Here is a 23,004-nt window from a genome sequence, read left to right as displayed (position 1 = left end):
ATCCAAATCAGTATCTGGTTCCGAACTTTGAATGCTGCTCTGCTCAGAGTATTGCAGTGGTCCTGTTCCACTTGCAGCATTCATTCTTAGCTTCCTCATGCTCTCAAAATTCTTGGCGAATGTATATATTTGTCCACGGTCATAGTCGCATTTGTCGCACAAGAATTTCTGTGCCTTTCTTTCCTTGATTGATGTTTTTAGCTTGATCAGCCGCTCTTTCATCTCTGCCATGAATTTTAAAATAGCCTCTTGATCCACCTCTTTATTTAGCATTTCCAAGATCTGATCAATCTCCTCTATAATCTTTGCACAATCGATTTCTGCATATTTTATAAGAATTGTCAGCATGCTACTAGAGGATTCTTGGCTATTATCGGACCATTCTCTCAACATGTTTGGATTGGGGTTCTCATACGTGGGGTCCACCAGTATTCGGGGCCCTCTAGGTATCCGTTTTACCTCTAACGCTGCAATGATTTTGCCTCCCACCACTTAGACAGTTCTGAGCGCTTAAGCTTCTCAAGTCTTTTCAAACGAGCCGTTATATCTGTTGCCTTAGTACTCGCTACCACCAATGTTGTCTTTTTGTTTACTTGTACGCTGTCACTAAAAATCGATAGCGCAGCTTCCTCCCGCTCTCTTACTTCTGCAGCTGACATGATTTCAAACAAATTTAAATCGTAGAATACTCTACGCCCACAGAACCGCCAATGTGCACAAGCACTGCAATGTGCGTGGTTTTAAAGTTGTTTTCAATGGCTTTCCCTTTTCCCAGTCCGTATAGGCGAGCGCTTACCTCAGCAAAACAACCGCACGCCTCGGGTCCTCAGACTCGAAAGGGTGTGACGTTACGCTCAGGCAGCTTCTCGATACTCCTCCAGGTTGCGTTCCCGCTCTCCTGTGTAAACAGCAAAGGGGGGGCAGTGGTATTCAAACACACTCCACACTCGATTGGGATAGCCCAATGTCTCCAAATCAAAGGGTGCATCAACAAAATAGACCTCCCAGTCAAGGTCCAAATTAATTCGCCACACTTTCAAAACAGAAAAGGTCGACGCCATGTCTGTGCGCAGAATAATTTTAATGTCAGCTGATAATGCTAGCTGCGTTTCACCTGTCGTGCAGGCTTGTTCACTAGCAAGTCAAAAAAGTTTTCTTCACATTTTTAACTGTGTGTGTGAACCTGTCACGTGATGAACAACAATGATAGAATGAAACGACAGACTGGTAGTTTGTTAACACGTACATGCAGTGTATACAAAATTTACAGAAATGCGGGTTTTTTTAGTATTATTTTCTAAACTCATTAAAACTCACTGCACAGATACACTATACAATTACAGCTTAAAATGCTCATTTGCATCGCTCGTATCATTTACACTTAATAATACACTTTGTGCGCACCACGTTTAACTGGAATTCTGACCTTAGTGGTCTAACTTACGACCTAAGTACGAAATTTACTGTGCTAATTCAGTTCTATACACGCGGTAAAATTTAGTCAAATATCTGATGTAATGGGTAAAATCGTTAAACATCAATCAATGGACTTTCTGATAATATTAATATAACAATACCCACAATTCTGCCCAAGTGGGCTAATCCAAATTCATACGGATCATAACTGTTCTAAAAGCCTGCAAGCAAACATGTTCCACCTTAACGGTACATTTCTTACATGCTCAAACATCTGTCAAAAAAAGTGCTCGTGTTATACTGAAAAGTTAAAAACAACAGAGATACAGGAGGAACCTATACATGTGTATGTAGGTCTTCCTCCATGTTAAGACCTTCTGGAATCTTGGTATTGAGTTTAATGATGTAACTGGATTCAGGTTTTCGTAATCTTTTTTCAGGTGTTGAGGTACCCTTTTATGAACCTAGTTATAGTTAGGACCTAGCGTCCATAGGAAAAGCGTTTTTGATTTGCCAATATCTTTGGCGTCGTTTGAAGAATCTTTGCGAAATTTGATAAACTAATGGGTTGCTCCGTTCAGCTCCTGTCTTGAAAGTTTCAGGATGATTCGTCAAGCGGGGGTTGAGAAAAAAGGGGGTGTCCCAAAACGCGTTTTCCCTTGTTAAATTACATTGAAATTTTGGGACAGGCTACTGCCCAAACTTCTGAACAGAATTACACAATATTTGGCAAAAAGGTAGCTCTTGTTTCAGAAAGCGACCTTTTTTTTTTTAAATGGTATAAATTGTTTAATAGTTTCTGAGAAATTCAAATATTTACAGATATCGATATTTCAGGATTGTGAGATCTGATTGGCTGAACCCTCCGATCTCGAGCCTGATATCTGATTGGCTGCCAATACTTAAACCAGGAAGTGTTGACAGCCATCTTGTGACTCGGTTGAACCGAGTTACAAGACAAAAGGTGAAAAAAGTATTAAAATGAAGGAAAGGGGTCAGGGTAGAAACACCCTGACCACCTAGGCCTGCTCAGGGGGTGCCTGTGGGACCCCAGGGCCCAAAAAAGCATTTAACTCTCTAAGTGCCAGGGCTGATTTAATTGGACTCCTGCTGAAACTGAAAGTGCTCCCACCCATCAGATCAGCCCTGAACACCGCCCTCTGGTGGCCAATGCTTTTTCTTCTCTGTGTCACACACCTCAGGGCTCCTAACACCTTCAAATATTGCGAACTAAGTTTACAAATAAAACAATTGTATACTTGAAAAGTTTTTGCTTTGAATATGTAGGCAGGGCGTTTTTAATTAGTGTGCATACCAGACATCTTCGCGCCGCTGTTCAATAAGACTGCCGAGTCAAGTGAAAAGAACAGCCAGTGGACTTGCCTAAGATCGAGAGAAGGGTAGGAGCTATTTTGCAAAATGAGACTTAAGACAACTATCTCGGTTGTGGCGGTGTTTGGACAACAAAGCCTTTCTATACAGAGTTACACTATTCCCTAATTCTTTCCTGAGATGGCTGCTGCCATTTACTGGTCAAGTATGAACAATCAGGGCCGCAGTCTGCCAGCTCTGCCAAGCACGATTTTGGCTATGAGCTGTGGAAGTTGTCAATCAGACTGCATGTAATTACGAATTAAATTCTTGCATTGAGTTTGATAAATGTGTGAAAAAAGTAATGAGAGTCTGCGCAGCTCTTCTGTTTGTTCCACGTTTTGTTATGCAGGCTCTGCTGAGCAGCATGCTTGCATAGTGCACCAGCCCTGAAGAATCAAGGAGCTCACACGTGTAAAGGATTTCCTGTATTAACAAAGCCTCTCGCATTCTTTGGCTGTATAAGCTTCGTTTTTTTCCCAGTATGTATCAATCTCTGGCCTGTGATGATGTGTGCATGCATTTTCTGTACCAGATGCTCAGGTACATCTCTGAATGCTTGCAAGCCATATCTTTGCTTGTAAAAACGATGGGGCTGATCTACAAGCCCCTTGCGCCACTTTTGCGTTTTTATCATGGGTAAAGGGACGCAAAATATGCGCAAGGGGCTTGTAAATAAGCCCCGATGTGTTTTTCCAGCAGAGAAATGCTGATTGCAAACATGCAACACTGTGCATTTCTGAATGTAAATGTAATTAGTACGATGAATATCCCAGAATAACTTTGTGGGGAACTGAGGAACTGACTCAGGCCTCCATATAAGAATACTGGTTTTCTGTGTGGGATAACTGGACAAGGAATCTAAACAAGGTGACAGACGTCTGTTCCGTTTCTCTGGATATCTCTTCTGTACTTAATTTGCAGAAGAGGCAGCAGGCGAATTGTTTAACTACTTGATTTTTTTAAATTTGCGTTATTGTTTTCAAATGAAGTAATTGAGAGTGTTATCAGTTCTGCTTCCAGCAAGCTGCACCTTTTCATTCTTTTGCTCAGAAAGCAATACTCTGGGGGCACAGGCTGCTGTAGAAAGTAAATACTCTACAGATCTAATTTCCAGTTGTAAGCCAGCAGGTCAAGTATGGGAGAAGGCAGACTGAACCTTTGCATTTCAGGGGTGTACACTTTTTAAGTTCTTTGTTGCAGTCAGAACTCTTATGTGACCTACGAAGAGGGAAGGACTACTCCAGCTGTACATTAGGGGTGTACCTTTTGCCCCCCAAATTATTATTAATAACCAGGTTGGCTGGAGGGTGGGCAGGGATTTACTTTTGAAATAAAAGAGATGTGTGTCCCTCCTTTCAGACTCAGACATTTGGTACTGTATATCCAGTGCCTGGGAAGAACAGGCTCCTTGCCTTGTGATGGTGACTGAACATTTGAAGACATGTCGTATTATCTTCCTATACTGTGTCACTCAATATTTCTGTAGTGGTGATATTTTAGACGCGCTATTCATATCACACAATATTTTTGAATCAATAGTTTCTTTATTGACTGCAAGTTGCCATCAAATGAACTTAAGCCCTGTTTATTAGTCGTGCAGCAAGCTGCATTAGGCCCTAACGCAAGAGAAGAAACTGGGTCTCCCAACACCTGGTTTGGCAGTAAAAAAAGAACACTGCTAACTGGGCCAAAATAGGCTCCTCACACCTCTGTACCATTGATAACTCGGCCCCTGCTAATTGAATCTGACCTGGAATGCTAAGTGCTAATCATCACACCCATTAAAATTCTGGGTTTGGAATCTATCATGTGCCATCATTTTCACCTATTCTGAGTTTTGTTACTTACTTCAACAAAATCCACGTGTCACAGCTAACACTGTACAGCTTTCCTCTGTTGAATTCCAGCAGGTATGACCTGTCAAAATGTAATGAAGGGCATGGACATTATGGAATTATGATCCTTGCACAAGCAGGAGTTTCATTATGTCATATGATCTCGCCCACGCCAAGCGGGCGATATACAATTTTGAAGATTTCGGTGAAAATAGCACCAAAAAGCACCATTCTCCATCTGTGGATAGCTGGTCACGCTAGAACAGGACAAAGTCACAAGTTCAGACCGACTGCAATGGGGCGCAGTTCAGGTACAGGAACCCAATTAGGCTGGCTGAACAAGAGTGTCTTAACCTGGTTGCGAAGGGTTGTGGAGTCCTGTGTTGAAGATGCGTCATGCATCCGAGGCGATAGAGGTCCAGGTGGAGCAGCAACGCTTCTGAAAACCTGCAAAGCTGTTATGAAAGGTCCTGCATCATCGTCTCGGAGGCCATCAATGAGAGGGCTAGCGAGGCGAAGTCTGATGCTGAGGATCCGTCACATACCAGCTGGTTCGGAAGAAGCTGCAGGGCTTGTGATATTGATTCCTGCATTCTCGTCTAGGCTTCCGTGGACGAGAGGCTTGTGATGCGATGGCCTACAGGGGGGATGGATCGTACAGTGGCTGATTCTAATGTGACTGCGAGCTGCAAAGGCGATGGGAAGTCCTTATGCCATTTCTCATATTACAGGTAAATTTAAAGCTCTTTTGTGTAAATGTAATTAGCGATAATAGACACCTCACACCTGGTAAAGTTTTACCTTTATGGTTTTTAAAAATTTATTTTCAATTCTAAATTATGGGATTGAACTTTGAAGGCTCAGTTTTTGTCTGAGTGCTTATGTGCTTCAAATGTGTGTTTAATTGTTATCTTGCACTTGGGGCATTTATTTCAAACTATCTAAGGTTCTGTGTAATGCTCAGACACAGATTCCAACGGATGGATGCTGTGTAACAAAGCTTCATATTTTTTAAGAGTGCAGAAGATTGTTATTTCTTTTTGATGCCAGCTTTCCGCCTCTGAATATTTCTCTTCAATGTTGTTTTATTTTCTGTCTGTTGGCATATGGAAAACAGTGCAAACCATCAAAGGATTCGAATATGCATTATCACAAATGGGAAGCAGTTATGCAGTCGTGTTTTCCCCAGAATATTTTGTTTTTACAAAATATACTGTGAAAAACACGTAACTTGTTTTAGATGAGTGCATTTCTACAACTTTGCAATTTATATGTACACAACGGTTTCTGGTATTTTGCAAATCAAAGCCAGTTAGAACACTCTGCAGAAGTTCACACAGTTACGGCCGTATTAGCATATGTCTGCTGATTATTTCTTCCTGAACGCTTGCATTTGGCAAATGGTTGGAGTGAGGGGTAGTATTGCAATTTCTATTGTTCAAGATGAGAAGTTCTTGCCAGGGTTGATCCAATAGCCTTTCCATAACTGAGTCAAAAAGGCTCAAGACAGTATGTGCAGAGTTCTCATACTGCATTGCGCCCTTTTTTCTAATACACTTGCTTGGGGCCTGGCTCATCAATATGTGTCTGTGGATACTGGTGTAAACATAGGTATTATATACAGAATGAAACGTTTTAATCCAAATCACACTATGTGTACTCAAGTATGTTCTGTGTTAGTAAATATACACGGTGAATGTGTTTGGGAATGTGGAAAGGTGCATGTTGTATAGGTGCCTTTTGTGGGTACGTGATATTGTGCATGGGTGGCTGACTGCCTGCAAGAGTGTCTGAAGCCCTGCAAGATTGCGCCGAGAAACCCTTCTGGGTAGCTGAGTGCAATGCAAGTTGCTAATAATAATAATAATGAAGATTGCCCATTGGCATGTGTGGGTGTTTGAAAGTCTGTGGGTGTTTTTTGGCTTGAGTAAGGGTCAGACGTTTCTAGCTCATATGTTTCAAAAGTTACAAAAAATGTGATGAAGTGTGTTGCTACGAAGTGAAAGACCCTTTGCAAAGCTGGACTGATCACCTTTCTGTTGCACATTGCTTGGTTTGGATGTTAAACTGGTATACTAATGGGCTGCAACGAATGCCCACATTGTGTTGCCAGGTTAAAAAAAGATGAAACATGAAGTAATACTATTACAAAATGTGCAGCATCATGCCGCATTATTTGCCTTTTCTTGCTGCATAAGTTACTCAACCATGGTGTAGGATATGTGTTATACTCTTCATTTTATACCCCAATCCTTTGCGGACCTTTACACAGCTTTTGCTATTGTGGCCATAGAACCTCTACTGGTCCAGAATGACCCTGAGCATGATGAACCGGCATTGTGCATGCCTCACTGCCACACTGAGCAGGGGTAAGGGCCTTCTACACATCAACGCCACACTGAGTAGGGACAAGGGCCTTGTACACACATCAGTGCCGCACTGAGCAGGGACAAGAGCCTCGTACATTTATCAGTGTTAAACAGAGGAGGGAGAAGTGCCCTGTGTACAAGGGCCTTGTGCACACTTCAGTGCCACACTGAGGAGGGAGAGTGGCTGTGCTCACATGCCACTGCCACACAGTCTAGGGAGAAGGGCCTTATGTCCACTTCAGTGTCACATTGAGGATAGGGAACAGTGCTATGAACTTTCATAAACTAGGCAGTCAGATACACCTTTGCAATTTTAACAGGATGTACATAGCTTCCTTTGAGAACCACATTGAGGGGATTATTTATGAGCCTCTTGTGACACTTTTGCACCGCTGTTGTGTCACTTTTCGTGAGGGCGCACTGAAAAGCGTTCCATCGCTGTTTTCCCCAGGTATGCAACACTTTTCATAAATGAGGCCCTCAATTCATTAAAACGGACTATGACTACAGCATGGGAAGTAGGCAAAGGCATCCAAGACAGAGCTATTACTAGTCTGTACTATAGCTTTGACCCATTGCAAGTATGAGTCAGGCACACGCAGGAATATCAATCTGCATACAACGGGGAATGTGCACTGAAATTGTCTACTGAGAAATGCTCTGTCCATGGGTAGCCCTGAAAATGTATGGAGGAAGACAAGGGATATTGTGGTGTGGAATTAGCCTTACGGAGAGGGTGCCTGTCCTCACACCACCAAGATAACTAAGAGGTATCATTTTAAAGATAGACCTAGTCATGTGAATGCATGAGATTTTATGTGACATCTTTCCAAATAAATCAGTTTTGGCAGACTGACTACCAGACCCTGCCCTGATGGCCACAGAGCAGATAAGGGCTATTGGCCATGGGGTGAATCCTGTAGCCATTGCTGTCCCGGGGCCTGTCTTACCATAGCTCTGCAGGCTGGGCCAAGTGAAACCATTTCTGCGGTTCACTTGACTCTCAGTGGTACAGAGGCGACCAGTATCAGGCTTCTCAGGAGGTAGTGTAGAGTAGAGGCGCTGGAATAAATTCAGCCACCTCCTGCGGCATTGGTTACAGGGAGATTCTAGGCAGCACCTATCAGTCCTCCAGAGACTTTTGTGGCAGCCAGCCGTGAAGTGTGTCACTTGGAGGGTTGTGGCAGGAGCAGAAGCTTTTGTCAGTCACCCCCTTCCGGCCAGCTGGCTGTGGGTCCCGACTCCCTCTGACATTCCTGTGGGTACCTGACTCACGGTGCAGCTCACCCCAAGACTTTAGTGTGTACTTGACACATGGTGTGACTTACTCTGACACACCGGTGAGTAGTGGGCACTTATTGAGCTCGATGGCCACATGCCTGCAGATGATGATTCCAGGAGGCATAATCAGCACTCAGTGCCTCAATGCACCTACCTCGATTATTCACGAGGCACCCGGTAGGCACCTTTCTAGTCACCTGGTCATCTGGACTGGTACCGACCCAATAGCATACTTTGGCAGTGCTGCCGTCCCACAGTCTAATTGTGGGGCACATGTGCCACCAACAGCCACTTATCCCATCTTCAGTCAGGCCTACCACTCAGGCACACTGCTCCAGGTCCCTTGGTACCTACGACTGAGATGACAGAGCTCGCACTGCCTGGTCCGGAAGTACTGCAATTCATTCAGCGCTTTTGCTTACTAAGCCTCTGTCAGATGGACCCAACATCAGGTTCAATTACAGCAGTTGCTTACATGAACAGTATCTCCTGCAGTGGCATAGCTAGGCCTTAGACTGCCCGTGGCGGCCCCTGCGTTTGACGCCCACGGCAGTGTGATGGAAGAGCAGGGCGGTGCTGGCTATTCATGCTGCCACAATGGCCTCAGTTAAGACCGGGGAGGGGCTGTGTGGCCACAGCAGCTGCAGGTGAGAGCAGGGGGAAGGGGTGCTGGCCACCGCCCCCAATTCTCATGCCGCCTGGGGCGGTCTGCCCCTACCACCCCCCCAGCTATGCCACTAATCTCCTTCAGGGTTTGCACCTCCTTCTCTTGCTCCCAGGCAGAATGTCATGGCACTGAGGCCAGTCCAATAATTACTCTGTCAGATCGGGATCCAGGCGATGTTCCCTCGCCTCTGAGGAGCTGACTGTCAGTGTGACACCAACCTCTGGCTGTGTAGAAATGCTGAGTGTTCTGCATAGTACCCCCTCCTTGGTTGGGAGAGACCACAACAACCAACAATAATAGGTAATGGACTTGCATATTTATACTGATTTCACATACAGAAGATATGTATTCCAGGTATCCTTCATAGGAACCGATTTAATTCAGTTCTCCTTACATATTTCCTGGCCAGGCCACCTTCTAGACCTGCCCTTTGTCTGCAATGCCACTCTGTCCAGCAAGAAAGTATCCAGGTGGACTGCGTACCAGAGAAGTACAAAAAGGCGTGAGCAGCTATTTACAACCCCTCTCCACAAAGACCAGGAAGTGAGACAAGAATCAATATTAGCGCAAAAAGAACACAGTTATGTTATGTAATTTTGCATTTGTATAGCTCCAATCACTATTACCATGGCATTGGAGCACATTTCCTATCTGGAAGCTCTCTTCCACCACATTAAAGGACATTCCATGCATCCCAATCAGGAACCATCATTTGATAGTATGTGTTATTTTCTTGGTGTTTGATTTGTGTGGTTAGTAGAGACATTGTTCAGTGTTAAGTTTCTAAGTGATTTGCATGTGTGTTAGTGTGAAAGTAATATGTTTGATGTAGGAAGATCTGTGTGTGTTTTTTATGTGGATGGGTGAGAGTTTATGCACAAGTTAATCCTATGCAGACTAGTAGAGTGGCTTTATGCACATGTAAGTGAACACAGAGAAGAAATATTGATCTGACACTCACTAGCCTTTATTAAAGTTCAGAGAATGGAGCTATCTGCACGTTTGTATTATATAGGAAGGAATATGGCATTATGTACTTGTTAGTGTTATGCAGAGGGCAAGACAGTAGTGTAGCATATATTAGTGGGTAGAGAGGATGGACAAAGGCTGTATGCAAGTGATAAGCAGAGCAGCATTGAGTCTTTGCCCTTCCAGCGATTTTAATTGTGATTTTAAGATCGTGTTTGTGATTGATGCACTTTTACTCTAAGGGGGGTTTTTATTTCCTAGTATTAAGTGGGAATTGTTGTGAGGTACTCTGACACCCCTACACACGCTATTCTCTTTGCTGACAGCCTCGCCCAGCCGTTTTTTACTCCCGGTTGAGGCGGCGGCGGGCGCCATCTTGGGTGAGGGCAGGGGCTGCGCTCTAGTCGCGCCGGCCTCCCGCCCTCCCAGATTATTTAGTAGGGTTCGGTCAGCTGCTCGCTGCCTGTTAGAGCTCTCCCTAGAGGGAGGACTAGGGCTGCGAGCTACTACAGAGCAGCATTGAGTCTTTGCCCTTCCAGCGATTTTAATTGTGATTTTAAGATCGTGTTTGTGATTGATGCACTTTTACTCTAAGGGGGGTTTTTATTTCCTAGTATTAAGTGGGAATTGTTGTGAGGTACTCTGACACCCCTACACACGCTATTCTCTTTGCTGACAGCCTCGCCCAGCCGTTTTTTACTCCCGGTTGAGGCGGCGGCGGGCGCCATCTTGGGTGTGGGCAGGGGCTGCGCTCTAGTCGCACCACCCTCCCGCCCTCCCAGATTATTTAGTAGGGTTCGGTCAGCTGCTCGCTGCCTGTTAGAGCTCTCCCTAGAGGGAGGACTAGGGCTGCGAGCTACTACAGAGCAGCATTGAGTCTTTGCCCTTCCAGCGATTTTAATTGTGATTTTAAGATCGTGTTTGTGATTGATGCACTTTTACTCTAAGGGGGGTTTTTATTTCCTAGTATTAAGTGGGAATTGTTGTGAGGTACTCTGACACCCCTACACACGCTATTCTCTTTGCTGACAGCCTCGCCCAGCCGTTTTTTACTCCCGGTTGAGGCGGCGGCGGGCGCCATCTTGGGTGTGGGCAGGGGCTGCGCTCTAGTCGCGCCGGCCTCCCGCCCTCCCAGATTATTTAGTAGGGTTCGGTCAGCTGCTCGCTGCCTGTTAGAGCTCTCCCTAGAGGGAGGACTAGGGCTGCGAGCTACTACAGAGCAGCATTGAGTCTTTGCCCTTCCAGCGATTTTAATTGTGATTTTAAGATCGTGTTTGTGATTGATGCACTTTTACTCTAAGGGGGGTTTTTATTTCCTAGTATTAAGTGGGAATTGTTGTGAGGTACTCTGACACCCCTACACACGCTATTCTCTTTGCTGACAGCCTCGCCCAGCCGTTTTTTACTCCCGGTTGAGGCGGCGGCGGGCGCCATCTTGGGTGAGGGCAGGGGCTGCGCTCTAGTCGCGCCGGCCTCCCGCCCTCCCAGATTATTTAGTAGGGTTCGGTCAGCTGCTCGCTGCCTGTTAGAGCTCTCCCTAGAGGGAGGACTAGGGCTGCGAGCTACTACAGAGCAGCATTGAGTCTTTGCCCTTCCAGCGATTTTAATTGTGATTTTAAGATCGTGTTTGTGATTGATGCACTTTTACTCTAAGGCGGGTTTTTATTTCCTAGTATTAAGTGGGAATTGTTGTGAGGTACTCTGACACCCCTACACACGCTATTCTCTTTGCTGACAGCCTCGCCCAGCCGTTTTTTACTCCCGGTTGAGGCGGCGGCGGGCGCCATCTTGGGTGTGGGCAGGGGCTGCGCTCTAGTCGCGCCGGCCTCCCACCCTCCTCATCACCTATAATATGTGTGTAGGGTTCAGACGGCGCAGCGGGCTGGCGCAGCGGGCGCGCCGGTCGCGCGCCGAAGCCGCGCCTAAGCCAAGCCCGTCTGCGCCCGTCCGCGGCCGACCGTGGCCAGGGGCCCAGACCCCTACATCTCGGACGTGCCGCGGGCAGTCCTACACAAGTAAGAGGCTGCGAGACCTTTGCCCCGCTCCATTCACGAGCTGTCGTCACTTGATGGAGCCACTTGACCTGGGACCATGTCTTCATTGTACATTCAGAGGGAGGTGTCTATCGCCTGCCGTCCCTGACCCTGATGCGATTATTGCTAAAGGGGGGCTCTTAAATTGTAGATCCTTCACTAAACATTCCCTTCAGCTGTGGGATCTCTTACTAGATGAGGACCTGCATATACTATTTTTAACTGAAACCTGGTTAGGAGAACATTCGGATCCAGATATAGTGGATACCATTCCGCCAGGTTATACCCTCCATAGACTTGATCGAGATAAGGGAAGGGGAGGTGGCATTGCCATCATTGTCAAACAGCCTTTTGAGTGTGTTTTAAAACCAGTAAAAATTGACAACTGCGAAGCTGGTGAATTTAACATCAAACTGACCCAACACGAGGCAATTACGGGCATCCTAATTTACAGACCTCCTGGCTCTCTGGGCAACTTCCGAAGTAGTTTACTGGAAGGGGCTACTCAATTTGCGATCAAACACAACAAAGTGTTGGTGTTGGGTGATCTGAACTTACATCTAGAGGATCCCCTACAAAAGGAGGCAGCGGGCGTCCGTCTAGTCCTACAAGAACTGCAGCTGGACTTGATAAGTGTTGCAGCTACACATCAGAGGGGTCATTGTTTGGACCCTATCTTCGCAAGCTGGGACTTGATAAAGGCACTTACACCGTGTCAGCTCCCTTGGACAGACCACTTCTTGGTCCCTTTCCAATGTTTTTACCAACCAGTTAGAGCCATTGAGAATGGGGTGGGAAATATTATGAGACGGAAGTGGAGACAATACTCTCAAGAAAACTTCATATGCGCCATCCAGAAAGCGCAACTTCCGCATGCTATGGACAGTGATCAGGCGAATAATGAATTTAATCAGCTTGTGACTGCAACCCTGGATGAGATTGCCCCCATGAGTAAGGGTAAAGCAAGGGAAGGCAGACAACGTACTGCCCCATGGTTCACTCCAGAACTCCAGCAAATCAAGTCCAATTGTAAAAAACTTGAAAGAAGCTGGAGAAGGAACCCGAGCGAACAAGGTAAAAACAGTTATAGCCTAGCACACAAAAACTACCAGCATGCGGTGCGTAGAGCTAAAGCTAAATATTTCCAGACACGCATTGAAGCGGCCGAGAGCTCCTCACGCGAACTGTTCAAAATATACAAAGAAATATCCTTAGTCTCCAGCTCTAACACCCCCCTTAGGGCCACTGTGGAGGGATGCAATAGAGTTGCAAACTTTTTTTCCAACAAAGTTAAAGCTATTTATGCCTCCTTCACCCAACAACCAGATAAGGGCATAGATTTTACAGCAGGCTGCTCGCCTGTGGCCCTTGACGCCTCGTTGCAAACTTTCGAGGTACCCGCCGCTGACAGGCTAATAAAGATCTGTGGCAGTGTGAAGTCCGGTTCCCCTAACGACCCGGCACCGGCCTGGGTCATCACAGAGGGCCTGGCTGCCCTGGAACCATACATTAGACATGTCTTACAGACCTCCTTTTCCACGCAACGAGTCCCTGAGGAGTGGAAGAAGGCCATAGTACTGCCAATAAGGAAAAAACCGAATGTAAGCATGGAAGTGCTGGAAAACCTCAGACCTATCTCCTTATTGCCGTATGTGGCGAAAGTGGCTGAGAAGGTGGTCAATGCTCAGCTTACTGAGCACCTGGAGAGAGGGAACTTACTACATCCCTCACAATCCGGTTTTAGGGCGGGCTACTCCACGGAGACAGCTCTCCTACGGGCCTCTGAGACTCTAAGAGCTGGTGCAGATGCAGGACATACTATGGCCCTGATCATGCTCGACCTCAGCGCGGCTTTTGACACCGTAGCGCATTCCATCCTGCTACGATGTCTGAGCGAAGCTGGGGTCGTGGGTCCTGCGCTGTACTGGTTACAGTCGTTTCTCACTGATAGATGTTTCCAGGTACAGCAAGGGACATGTCGCTCGGTCGAGATGCCACTAGATCAGGGAGTGCCTCAGGGCTCAGCATTGAGCCCTACTCTTTTTAATCTCTATATGGCCTCCCTGGCGAAGGTTGTACAATCATTTGGGGTAGAATTGGTGTCTTACGCCGACGACACCCAGCTGCTGATTTCCCTATCACAGGACACCGCCAACACCCCCACCAACTTTAAGTCCTGTATGCAGGCACTAGCTGAGTGGATGGACTCCCACTGCCTAAAACTCAATGGCTCTAAGACTGAGGTGTTGGTGGTGGGGGGAAAAAGCGAAAACTGGTCAGCCGAGTGGTGGCCTACATGCCTTGGCCCTACCCCCATACCTTGTGATGAGGCTAAGAATCTAGGAGTCTGGATGAATTCCTCTCTCTCCTATGATGGCCACATAAGGCGTCTTGTGGGCAAATGTTTTGGAGTATTAAAGACTCTAAACAAAACCTTGGACCTCCTACCCATAGCGGCCAGAAGGACACTGACGCAGGCACTGGTGACCTCTCGGATGGACTATGGTAACGTATTGTTCCTAGGGGCCACCGAGGGCTGCCTGGGTCGCCTGCAAGTTATCCAGAATTCCGCCGCTAGATTGGTGCTAAGAAGACCTAGGAGGGCTAACTCGCAAATGGCACTGGATGCACTTCACTGGCTGCCTGTGAAGAAACGTGTGTGGTTCAAGTGCCTCCTCATCTGTCACCGTATTGTCTGGGGCAGGTCGCCCGCCTACCTTAGGGATCTAGTCAGTCGCTATGAACCAACAAGGACCCTTCGGTCGGAGGGTGCCGGGCTGCTGACAGTACCCAGAATTAGGAAGGCAAGAATGGGTGGACGATCCTTTGCGTGCCAAGCAGCTCTACACTGGAACAAACTTCCTCCTGCTCTGAGACTGGAGAGCAGTGAAGCACTGTTCAGGTCCAAGCTTAAAACACATCTATACCCTGTGTAGGTCACAGGCTCTTGCGGCGATTGCTGGTAGCTCTAGCGCGGGGACACGCCGAGATGGCGTTACTGAGCGCTCTATAAGCTCTTTAATAATAATAATAATAATAATATACTCTCTGGCTTCTTTCTGCACCCCTTTTGCCCCTTTCTGCACCTCTGTTCCTTCTTTCTGCACTTCTTTTGTTTCTCTATACACCTGTGTTGCTTCTTTCTGCACCCCTCTTGCCTCTTTCTCTACCTACTTCCCCCTTTCGGCAGCTCTCTTGCATCTTTCTGCACTTCTCATGCCTCTTTCTCCACCACTCTCCCCTCTTTCTGCACCTCTGTTGCTTCTTTCTACACTTCTGTTGCTTCTTTCTATACCTCTCCTGCTTCTTTTGCACCCCTTGTGCCTCTTTCTGCACCCGTCTTCCCTCCTTCTGCACCCCTCCTGCCTCTTTCTCCACCTCTGTTCCTTCTTTCTGCACTTCTTTTGTTTCTTTCTTCATCCCTGTTGCTTCTTTCTGCACCCCTCTTGCCTCTTTCTCCACCCCTCTCCCCCTTTCCTCATCTCTGCTGCTTCTTCCTGCACTTCTCTTGTCAAATTTTCCACCCCTCTTTGCTCTTTCTGCACCTCAGTTGCTTCTTTCTGCACCTCTGTTCCTTCTTTTTGCACTTCTTTTGTTTCTTTCTGCACCTCTCTTGCCTCATTCTCCATCCCTCTTCCCTCTTTCTGCACCCCTTTTGCTTCTTTCTGCACCTGTGTTCCTTCATTCTGCACATCTCTTGCTTCTTTCTGCACATCTCTTGCTTCTTTCTGCACCCCACGTGCCTCTTTCTGCACCCCTTCCCTCTTTTTGAAACCCTCTTGCATCTTTCTGCACCTCTGTTGGTTCTTTATGTACCTCTGTTGGTTCTTTCTGCACCCCTTGTGTCTCTTTCTGCACCACTATTCCCTCTTTCTGCACCCCTCTTGCCTTTTTCTGCACCGCTTTTGTTTCTTTCTGCACCTCTCTTGCTTTTTTATTCATCCCATCTTGCCTCTGTCTCCACCCCTCTTCCCCCTTTCCTCATCACTGTTGCTTCTTTCTGCACTTCTCTTGCCTCTTTCTGTACCTATCTCACCTCTTTCTGCACCTATGTTGCTTCTTTCTACACTTTTCTGTACCTCTGTTGCTTCTTTCTGCACCTCTTGCACCTCTTTCTCTACCTCTCTTCTCCCTTTCTGCATCTGTGTTGCTTCTTTCTGCACTTCTCCTGCCTCTTTCTCCAACCCTCTTCCCTCTTTCTTCACCTCTGTTGCTTCTTTCTACACCTCTTCTGCTTTTTCTGCATCCCTCATGCCTCTTTCGTACCCCTCTTTCTTCTTTTTGCACCCCTCTTGACACTTTCTGTACTCAGTTCCTTCTTTCTGCACTTCTTTTGTTTCTTTCTGTACTGCTTGCTTCTTTCTGCACCACTCTTGCCTCTTTTTAATTTAATTGTGGGTTTATATAGCGCTAGAATCGACTCCCGGAGGAGTATCTCCGCGCTTCGACTGCTGGGGAACCCGTCCTGGCTCACCCTGAGAGATGGTCCCTAATGGGTATCTCTAAGGTGCGACCAAGCATCCCCGGCGGTCTGGGGGGGCCGTTGTGAAGATGAGGCAAGCTAATGCCCAGAGTTGCCGAGTGTGGTCCCTGACTGGAGTAGGCACCGAGGCGAGAATTATCGAGCCCGCTGACCCTGGTCCACGACCCTGCCGCGTCGGGAATCGAACCCTGGTCCCAGGCCATCCTCTGCTTACGGGTCTGCCGCCTCTAACCAGTGAGCCACACCTCTCCATCTTTCATCTTTCTGCACCCCTTTACTGTCTTTCTGCACCCCTCTTCACACTTTCTGTACCTCTGTTCCTTCTTTCTGTACTTCTGTTGTTTCATTCTGTACCGCTTGCTTCTTTCTGCACCCCTCTGGCCTCAAAATTGCAGACAGGACAGGTCAGGCCTCAGGGGAGTTGCAGAACCAGCACCTGCGTTGCTGAGCCTCAGGAAGTCCGTAGGACGACAGGAACAGCTGACCGGTAAGCATTGTTGCGGTGCCTGCATATGCAGGGGAGTACCTTCTTCACTCCAAGAGAGATTTTTTCAGGTGTCATTGATGCCCACAGATCTGTTGAAGAACCTGGTAGAAGCACAGATACAGGCAACGAAGAAGACTTGAAGAGCAGCGAGACCAGGAGCAGCAGGAGTCTTCCTTGGTCCAGTCTCGGTTCCAGTCTAAGTACAACAAAGTCCAAGTGTCCAGAAAAGAAAAAAGCGAGGTAGTTTCAAGTTTGAGACTTGTCTCAAGACTAATCTAAGGACCAACCCACAGGTAAGCCCTAAGTGCTCTAAGGAAAGGGTTGGAACAACTCGGAGGTCCCTCTCAGAGAAGGGGCTGGACAGAGGGGAAGATGTCTGTTGTCCAGTTTCACGGCAGAGCGGGAGCCAATGGCTCCCTGAACTGGTTCAAACTGGAGTATGCAAGAAGGGCACCAAATGTGCCCTTCAAACCAATCTGTTGGTGCTGGCAAGCGCCTCAGCCCACTACACTAAGTGCTGTCTGGTTGGTGGTCACACCTCCCTGTTCTAGCATCACCTGATCGAGCATGGCTCAGCAGCAGGAGGGAAGAATCATGTCTGTGGTCAGCAGCAGCACTTGCTTGCATGCAGACCCTGGAACAATGTTACTGGGAGTACAGGGGGGTCCCCTAAGGAGTCCCCCAGTACATGGGATCATACTTCCAACACTGGAATCGATACCAAACATGACCGGGTGCAGTGCAGCCACTATATAGCTAGACATCCCGTAAAGACTAATCTCCACTATATGGGAGGCCCCTGGTGTACCTATGCCCTGGATACCTTAGTAACATTAACTAGGGAGTTACAAGGGTACACCAGTAGCCAATTGTGTACAAAAGTACTTACTAGAACCAATTTAGGGGACAAATCACAGATGCTGGGGTCCTGATTGGCAGGATCTGAGCAACCTGAGTCAAAAACACACTGACGCCAGGCAAAAAGTGGGAGTAACCATGCTAGAAGCATCGTACCTTCCTTCACCAATCTATGCCGGATTTCACTTCGAATTATACCAAGTGCTTTGTATTTATAATTTGCATGCGTTGCTGCTAAATTTACTCATGCCATTTTTCTGTAATCTGCCTATTAATTCTTGATGTGAAGTTTTGAAAATAACAATTCTCGTCTGTCATTCTTACAAGAAGGTTTATCACCTGCTACTGAGCTCAATCAATATATTGTCAGCTCCAGTCGGGGAGCATCAAAGTCCGTATTAGTACTACACTGCTCTCGGTCCTAGTCATTGAGGTGCCCCATGATTTTTAATTTAGGATAGATTTGCGCACTGATAGCGGGATAACCCTATCCTTATCCACAACAAATTTGTATAGTACTTCTAGGCTTAGGCTCTTAGTGCAAAGTTGTAGTCATTATTTAACTGTGAAAGGTATTCTGAGCGTATACAGTATTAATCAATGAGACTTTATGTGCTTTACCCCGACGTGTATGTTGGTTTAGTATTGTGTGGTCGCATCGTATATCTTTTTATAAACATATACTTGTTTTTCTATGAAACTCGTGTGGAGTCTATTAGTGGTGTCATCATTAGATTGCTGTGAGCGTAATTGCAAATACTTTACACATTGGCCTTGAAGATAATCCTGGCTGCTCATTCCAAGCTACCAAGGGGGTGGGAGTGGGGGCTATCTGTAGAGGCGACCTGTCTTTTCCCGAACGTTGCGACTCGAGGGATCCTGTTTGGCCTACGGTACCTGCCTCAGCCAACCAGGGATCCTGGGAATTCTAACAGTTCCTCAACCACCGCTAGAAACACTGTTTCTGTTCTGTGTTGTGGCTGAAAACCCATTTGGGTTTGATGGAGAACATCCTTAAATTCGAGGAAGGCAGAAAGTTTTTGTTTATATGTCTCTCTAAGAGCTTGGAGACTCCAGGTAGCAAGGAAATCGGCCTGTAGTTTCTCAGAAAGAGAGGGGGGTATGGGGTCAAGGTTAAGTTTCTTTAAGAGTGGCTTCCACTTATAGGGAACCTGTCCTTTAGAGCGAGAAAGATTTAACGGCTCTGTTAACGCGGGAGCAATGCATTGTGATCCCTGACGAAATATATGGAGAGCAGCTGGGTCTAAGGGAGACCCTGATTTTACTGTATTTAGAATGTCTTTAACAGTGTTCACAGTAATATTTGGAAAGACCATGAGAAGGCCTTCTTGTTGATCTAAAGGAGATTTATTACAAAAGGGGTTCTAAAATAATTCTCCGGTACGTCCCAGTTCTTGTTTTCAAGAAAACAGGTAGCTGAACCTGGCATTTTGTGGTGTTTTCTTACCAGTCACAAGTTCACCAAAGAAGCAACATAAAAGGAGTAATGTCACAGCTCAGATGTCTGGAACCAGTGGGTGCCTGGTGGAGCAACTTTCCTAATAAGAAAACATTTATTTTCACATGTTTGTAAAAGTAAAAAGCATTTAGAAAGTCTCACTGAGGAGAAAATCGTGGCTGGTTTTATGCTGGTCTCTATCACAGTGTCACTCCCTTTCGGGTTAGCTTGGTGACTGCAAACAATTCACTATGATGACTATTAACAGCGAGAACTGCACAATAGATGATAGGGATAAAGCTGTAATGATAGTGCAGTTGCTTGAGGCTGCAGTTGCGTAGTTTGTTTCCTTTTCACGCAGCGTTAAGTACCTTGTCGCAATTAAGGTATTACAATGTATAATTTAGTCAGGGCATGAGAATTTACATCTATTCCGTTTTCGTTCTAGTGCAGCATCTGTGAAATTGCTGTGAGTGAGGGCCGATTTTCTATCCAGGTCCAATCTTTACTGTGCATCAGTAGATTCGTGCTTTGAAGTAGAGATAACAGAATTTTTGCAATGCAAAATATCATAACACAATTTTGCCATTTCGATGCATTGTAAAGGACAGATGATAAACTTACCCTATTTGATGGAACTCAGTTTGGAAAGACGAATGGTTGATTTAGCCCTGCTAGGATTTAAGCTTGTGTCTGCTGGGCTTTTGTGAAATAATACTTCACAAAAGTGATATGATAAATGGCTTTGGTTCAGCATCCTTCAGCCATGGATTTGTTGGAGTGTTAGATAAATACAGACTACGGTATTGCTTCAATGGCCACAACAGTGTGATATTGCACTTTCTCCTGTTTGCTGTTACATCCTCACACATACTTCTCGTCTTGTGCCATCTTTCACCAGTGTTGGTTTTCCCTTCTGTTTATTGTGGTCTTTTTTTTTTAATTGGCACACTGTGCTTCCATCCTAGTTTCCTCAATTTTTTTAATCATACTTTTCTTGTCCGTGCTCTCTTTATGTGTGTATATTTTAACCAGACTGTTTTTTCCAGTATTGGTATTTTAATTTTCTTTCACCTCTTGTTATTGTTTATGTATTTGTCTGTAGTATTAAGCCCAAAAGATGTCAGACAGTTCTACACCCAGCTTCTGAGTTTTAAGAGAACCTCGTCCTGCAGGTTCTCAGATGTAGCAGTTATTAAAAATTGACTTTGAAACAGGTCCCTATGGGTCTCTACATTCATGCCCTTAATGTTACTGACAAAACAACTGATCAATCAAACAATTAATCATACGGCACTTGTATAGCGTGGCTTATCACCCATGAGGGTATCCAGGTGATGGGCTGCGGGTTTCAGTCGAATAAACAGGTCTTGAGTTTCTTCCTGAAGTCTGTGAGAGAGGGTGATGTTTTGAGTTGGAGGGGGGGTGTTCCAAAACTTGCCGGCGAGGTGGGAGAAGGAGCATCCTTCAGAGTGGCAGCTGCGGATGTGCAGCGTCTGTGCGAGGCTGAGGTGAGTGGAGTGGAGGTTTTTTGGATGGTTGGTAGAAGTTCAGGTGGTGGGTCATATATGCAGGTCCTTGGTCATGGAGGGCTTTGTAGGTGTGGGTCAGTAGGTTCACTGGCATTTCTTCTGGATGGGGAGCCAGTGAAGGTCTCTCAGGTGCTAGGTGATGTGGGTCCTTATGGGCAGGTTGAGGATCAGTCTGGCAGCTGCTTTCTGTATCGTCTGTAGTCTTCTCATGAGTTCACTTGTGGTGCCTGAATAGAGTGCAATGTCGTAGTCAAGACGGCTGGTGATGAGGGCCTGCGTCACTGTTTTTCTGGTGCTGATGGGGAGCCATTTGAAAATTCTGCAGTGCATGCAAGGAGTGTGGAAGCAGTATGAGGAGACAGCGTTGAGCTGTTGTTTCATACTGAGTTCAGAGTTTGCTGTACAGGAGGAAACAAAGGACTGATCAATTGCTCAACAATTAATGTAAAAAACTTTTAATGTAATCCATATCAGAGATGCAATCCCTGTTTTAAATCCACATGTTTTATTTCATCTTCCTTTCTGTAAGAGTATTTGCAATTTTTCAAGACTTTATGCATCTGTAGTTTTGCTTGCTACATATGATTGTTGTATAGTGCAAACATTTAAATGATTCAGTTCCTGGTGTCTGAGTGAGATTAGATTGTGGCTAGACAGCTTGGGAGAAGATTCAGCACCTTTAGCAACACTGAAAGTGGACTAGTTTGCAATAGTGGTTGGTTCTGGGACATGTACTTCCAAGCACTGTTTGAGGCCCATTGCAATACTTTTTAGGTCTAGCCTATGGCAGCACGTGTTCTGTCATTTGTGATACATTTTATTTTCTAAAAAGGGCTTGAGACATGCCCATTGTTTACTATTTATTGGCACTGTTATTTGCTGTTTCCTAATTGCCAGGCTTGTGCTTGTTTCACTTTCTCCTCTTCTGATGACCTTGGAACCAGCACTGATTGCTTGCTTGATTTTGATTGGTGTCCTTCTGCAGCTCATGGTGTGATGGACGTAATATTTTTTCCTTTCTTCTTCTCCTGTCGTCGCTTCCTCCCATTGTGCACGTTGCTTGCTCATTTCCACTCTCTTGTTGTCTGTGTTGGTTGTTGCCATTCTGCTATACAACATGGCTAAAAGACATTGTCAAAGCCAAAAGCTCTCATATAGGCAAGACCTATCGGCTTTGCCAATGCTTGTTCCTGAAGCATTGGTTTGACCTGCAAGAGCGTTCTCCAAGGAGCTCATCCTCCTGATGAGGAGTGGATGGGAGCCCCGACTCCCCTGTACCCCACGGTGTTTTGAGTTGCTTTACAGGTCAGGATGTTCCTTGTTTCTCTTATGATAGTGTTTGATTTTCGCATTTAACTGAATAGCCAGATTGAAACTGGCACAGGACTTATCACGCAAGATCATTTGTATACTGTTTATCATGCGTTCCTTCTGCCCCTTTGAACGCTGTGAACCTAATTGGTTATTCTGAACTGCTCTCCTTTTTAGCACGTGTTTTGTAAATTGCAGTCTGGCTCGGTATTACAATATTTATGCTAATCCTTACTTGCAATTCATGCTTGAAATGAAAACTCAATAACTAAGTTTTTTTTTTTCTTCAAAAAAGGAAAATAGTATTGAGACAAATGCGGGGTGCAGCATTTTGAAAAGTCATGAAAACAGAGAAGAATTACAATTACAAATCATCTGGATTTTGGAACAGAAGTTGAAATCTCTTGCATACTAATTAGGCAGATCTGCAATATGGTCAACGGGGAAATGTGGATGGATAAAGCAGTGCTGTGGTTCTGCAACCCCAAATTCATTATTTGTATAGGTTAAAAAAGAGAGTTCCTTACCTGCACGATTTTGCATCGGAAAATGGCAGCTTTTGCAAAATTGTTCATAATTTGCAAAGGGTGTTCATTGGTGCCACGAAATCAGAAGAGACACAGCAATACTCGCAGAGTCCTGTAATGAATGAACACTGTTTTCTTTTACCAGTCCAACCAGTGAGGTATAGGCGTGTCATGACAATCGGTTGGGCGTTCTTAAAAATTGGCCTGCTTAGATTGTTAAATGAACAACACACCCATTAATTAACATGAAAGAACTGCTAGCTTTCTATTTAATATGTACCTGGATCTCAAGTCTGTGTGTTCTCTTAATACTTACTTCAAGAAATTGAAGTGACAGACTCACTACAGTTATTGCAAACACCTTACATTATGCAACATGTTCACTAACTTGCCTCCGCTCATC

The 23,004-nt window shown here is 45.7% G+C and overlaps 1 protein-coding gene across 1 annotated transcript in view; it reads right to left on the bottom strand.

The window, feature by feature from the left end:
* The window catches only part of SLC2A9 (solute carrier family 2 member 9), a 2,222,556-nt gene extending 2,199,830 nt beyond the window's left edge, over positions 1-22,726 (bottom strand). The window contains exon 1 of the mRNA XM_085642418.1: positions 22,602-22,726. Coding sequence (XP_085498544.1) covers positions 22,602-22,649 — 48 coding nt within the window. The 5' untranslated portion in view covers positions 22,650-22,726. The remainder of the gene's footprint in view (positions 1-22,601) is intronic.
* Positions 22,727-23,004: the final 278 nt, after the last annotated feature.

The sequence above is a fragment of the Triturus cristatus genome, chromosome 2_2 (genome assembly GCF_964204655.1).
Source record: "Triturus cristatus chromosome 2_2, aTriCri1.1, whole genome shotgun sequence".
Taxonomy (NCBI): Eukaryota; Metazoa; Chordata; class Amphibia; order Caudata; family Salamandridae; genus Triturus; species Triturus cristatus.
This window is presented reverse-complemented; position numbering and strand designations above follow the sequence as displayed.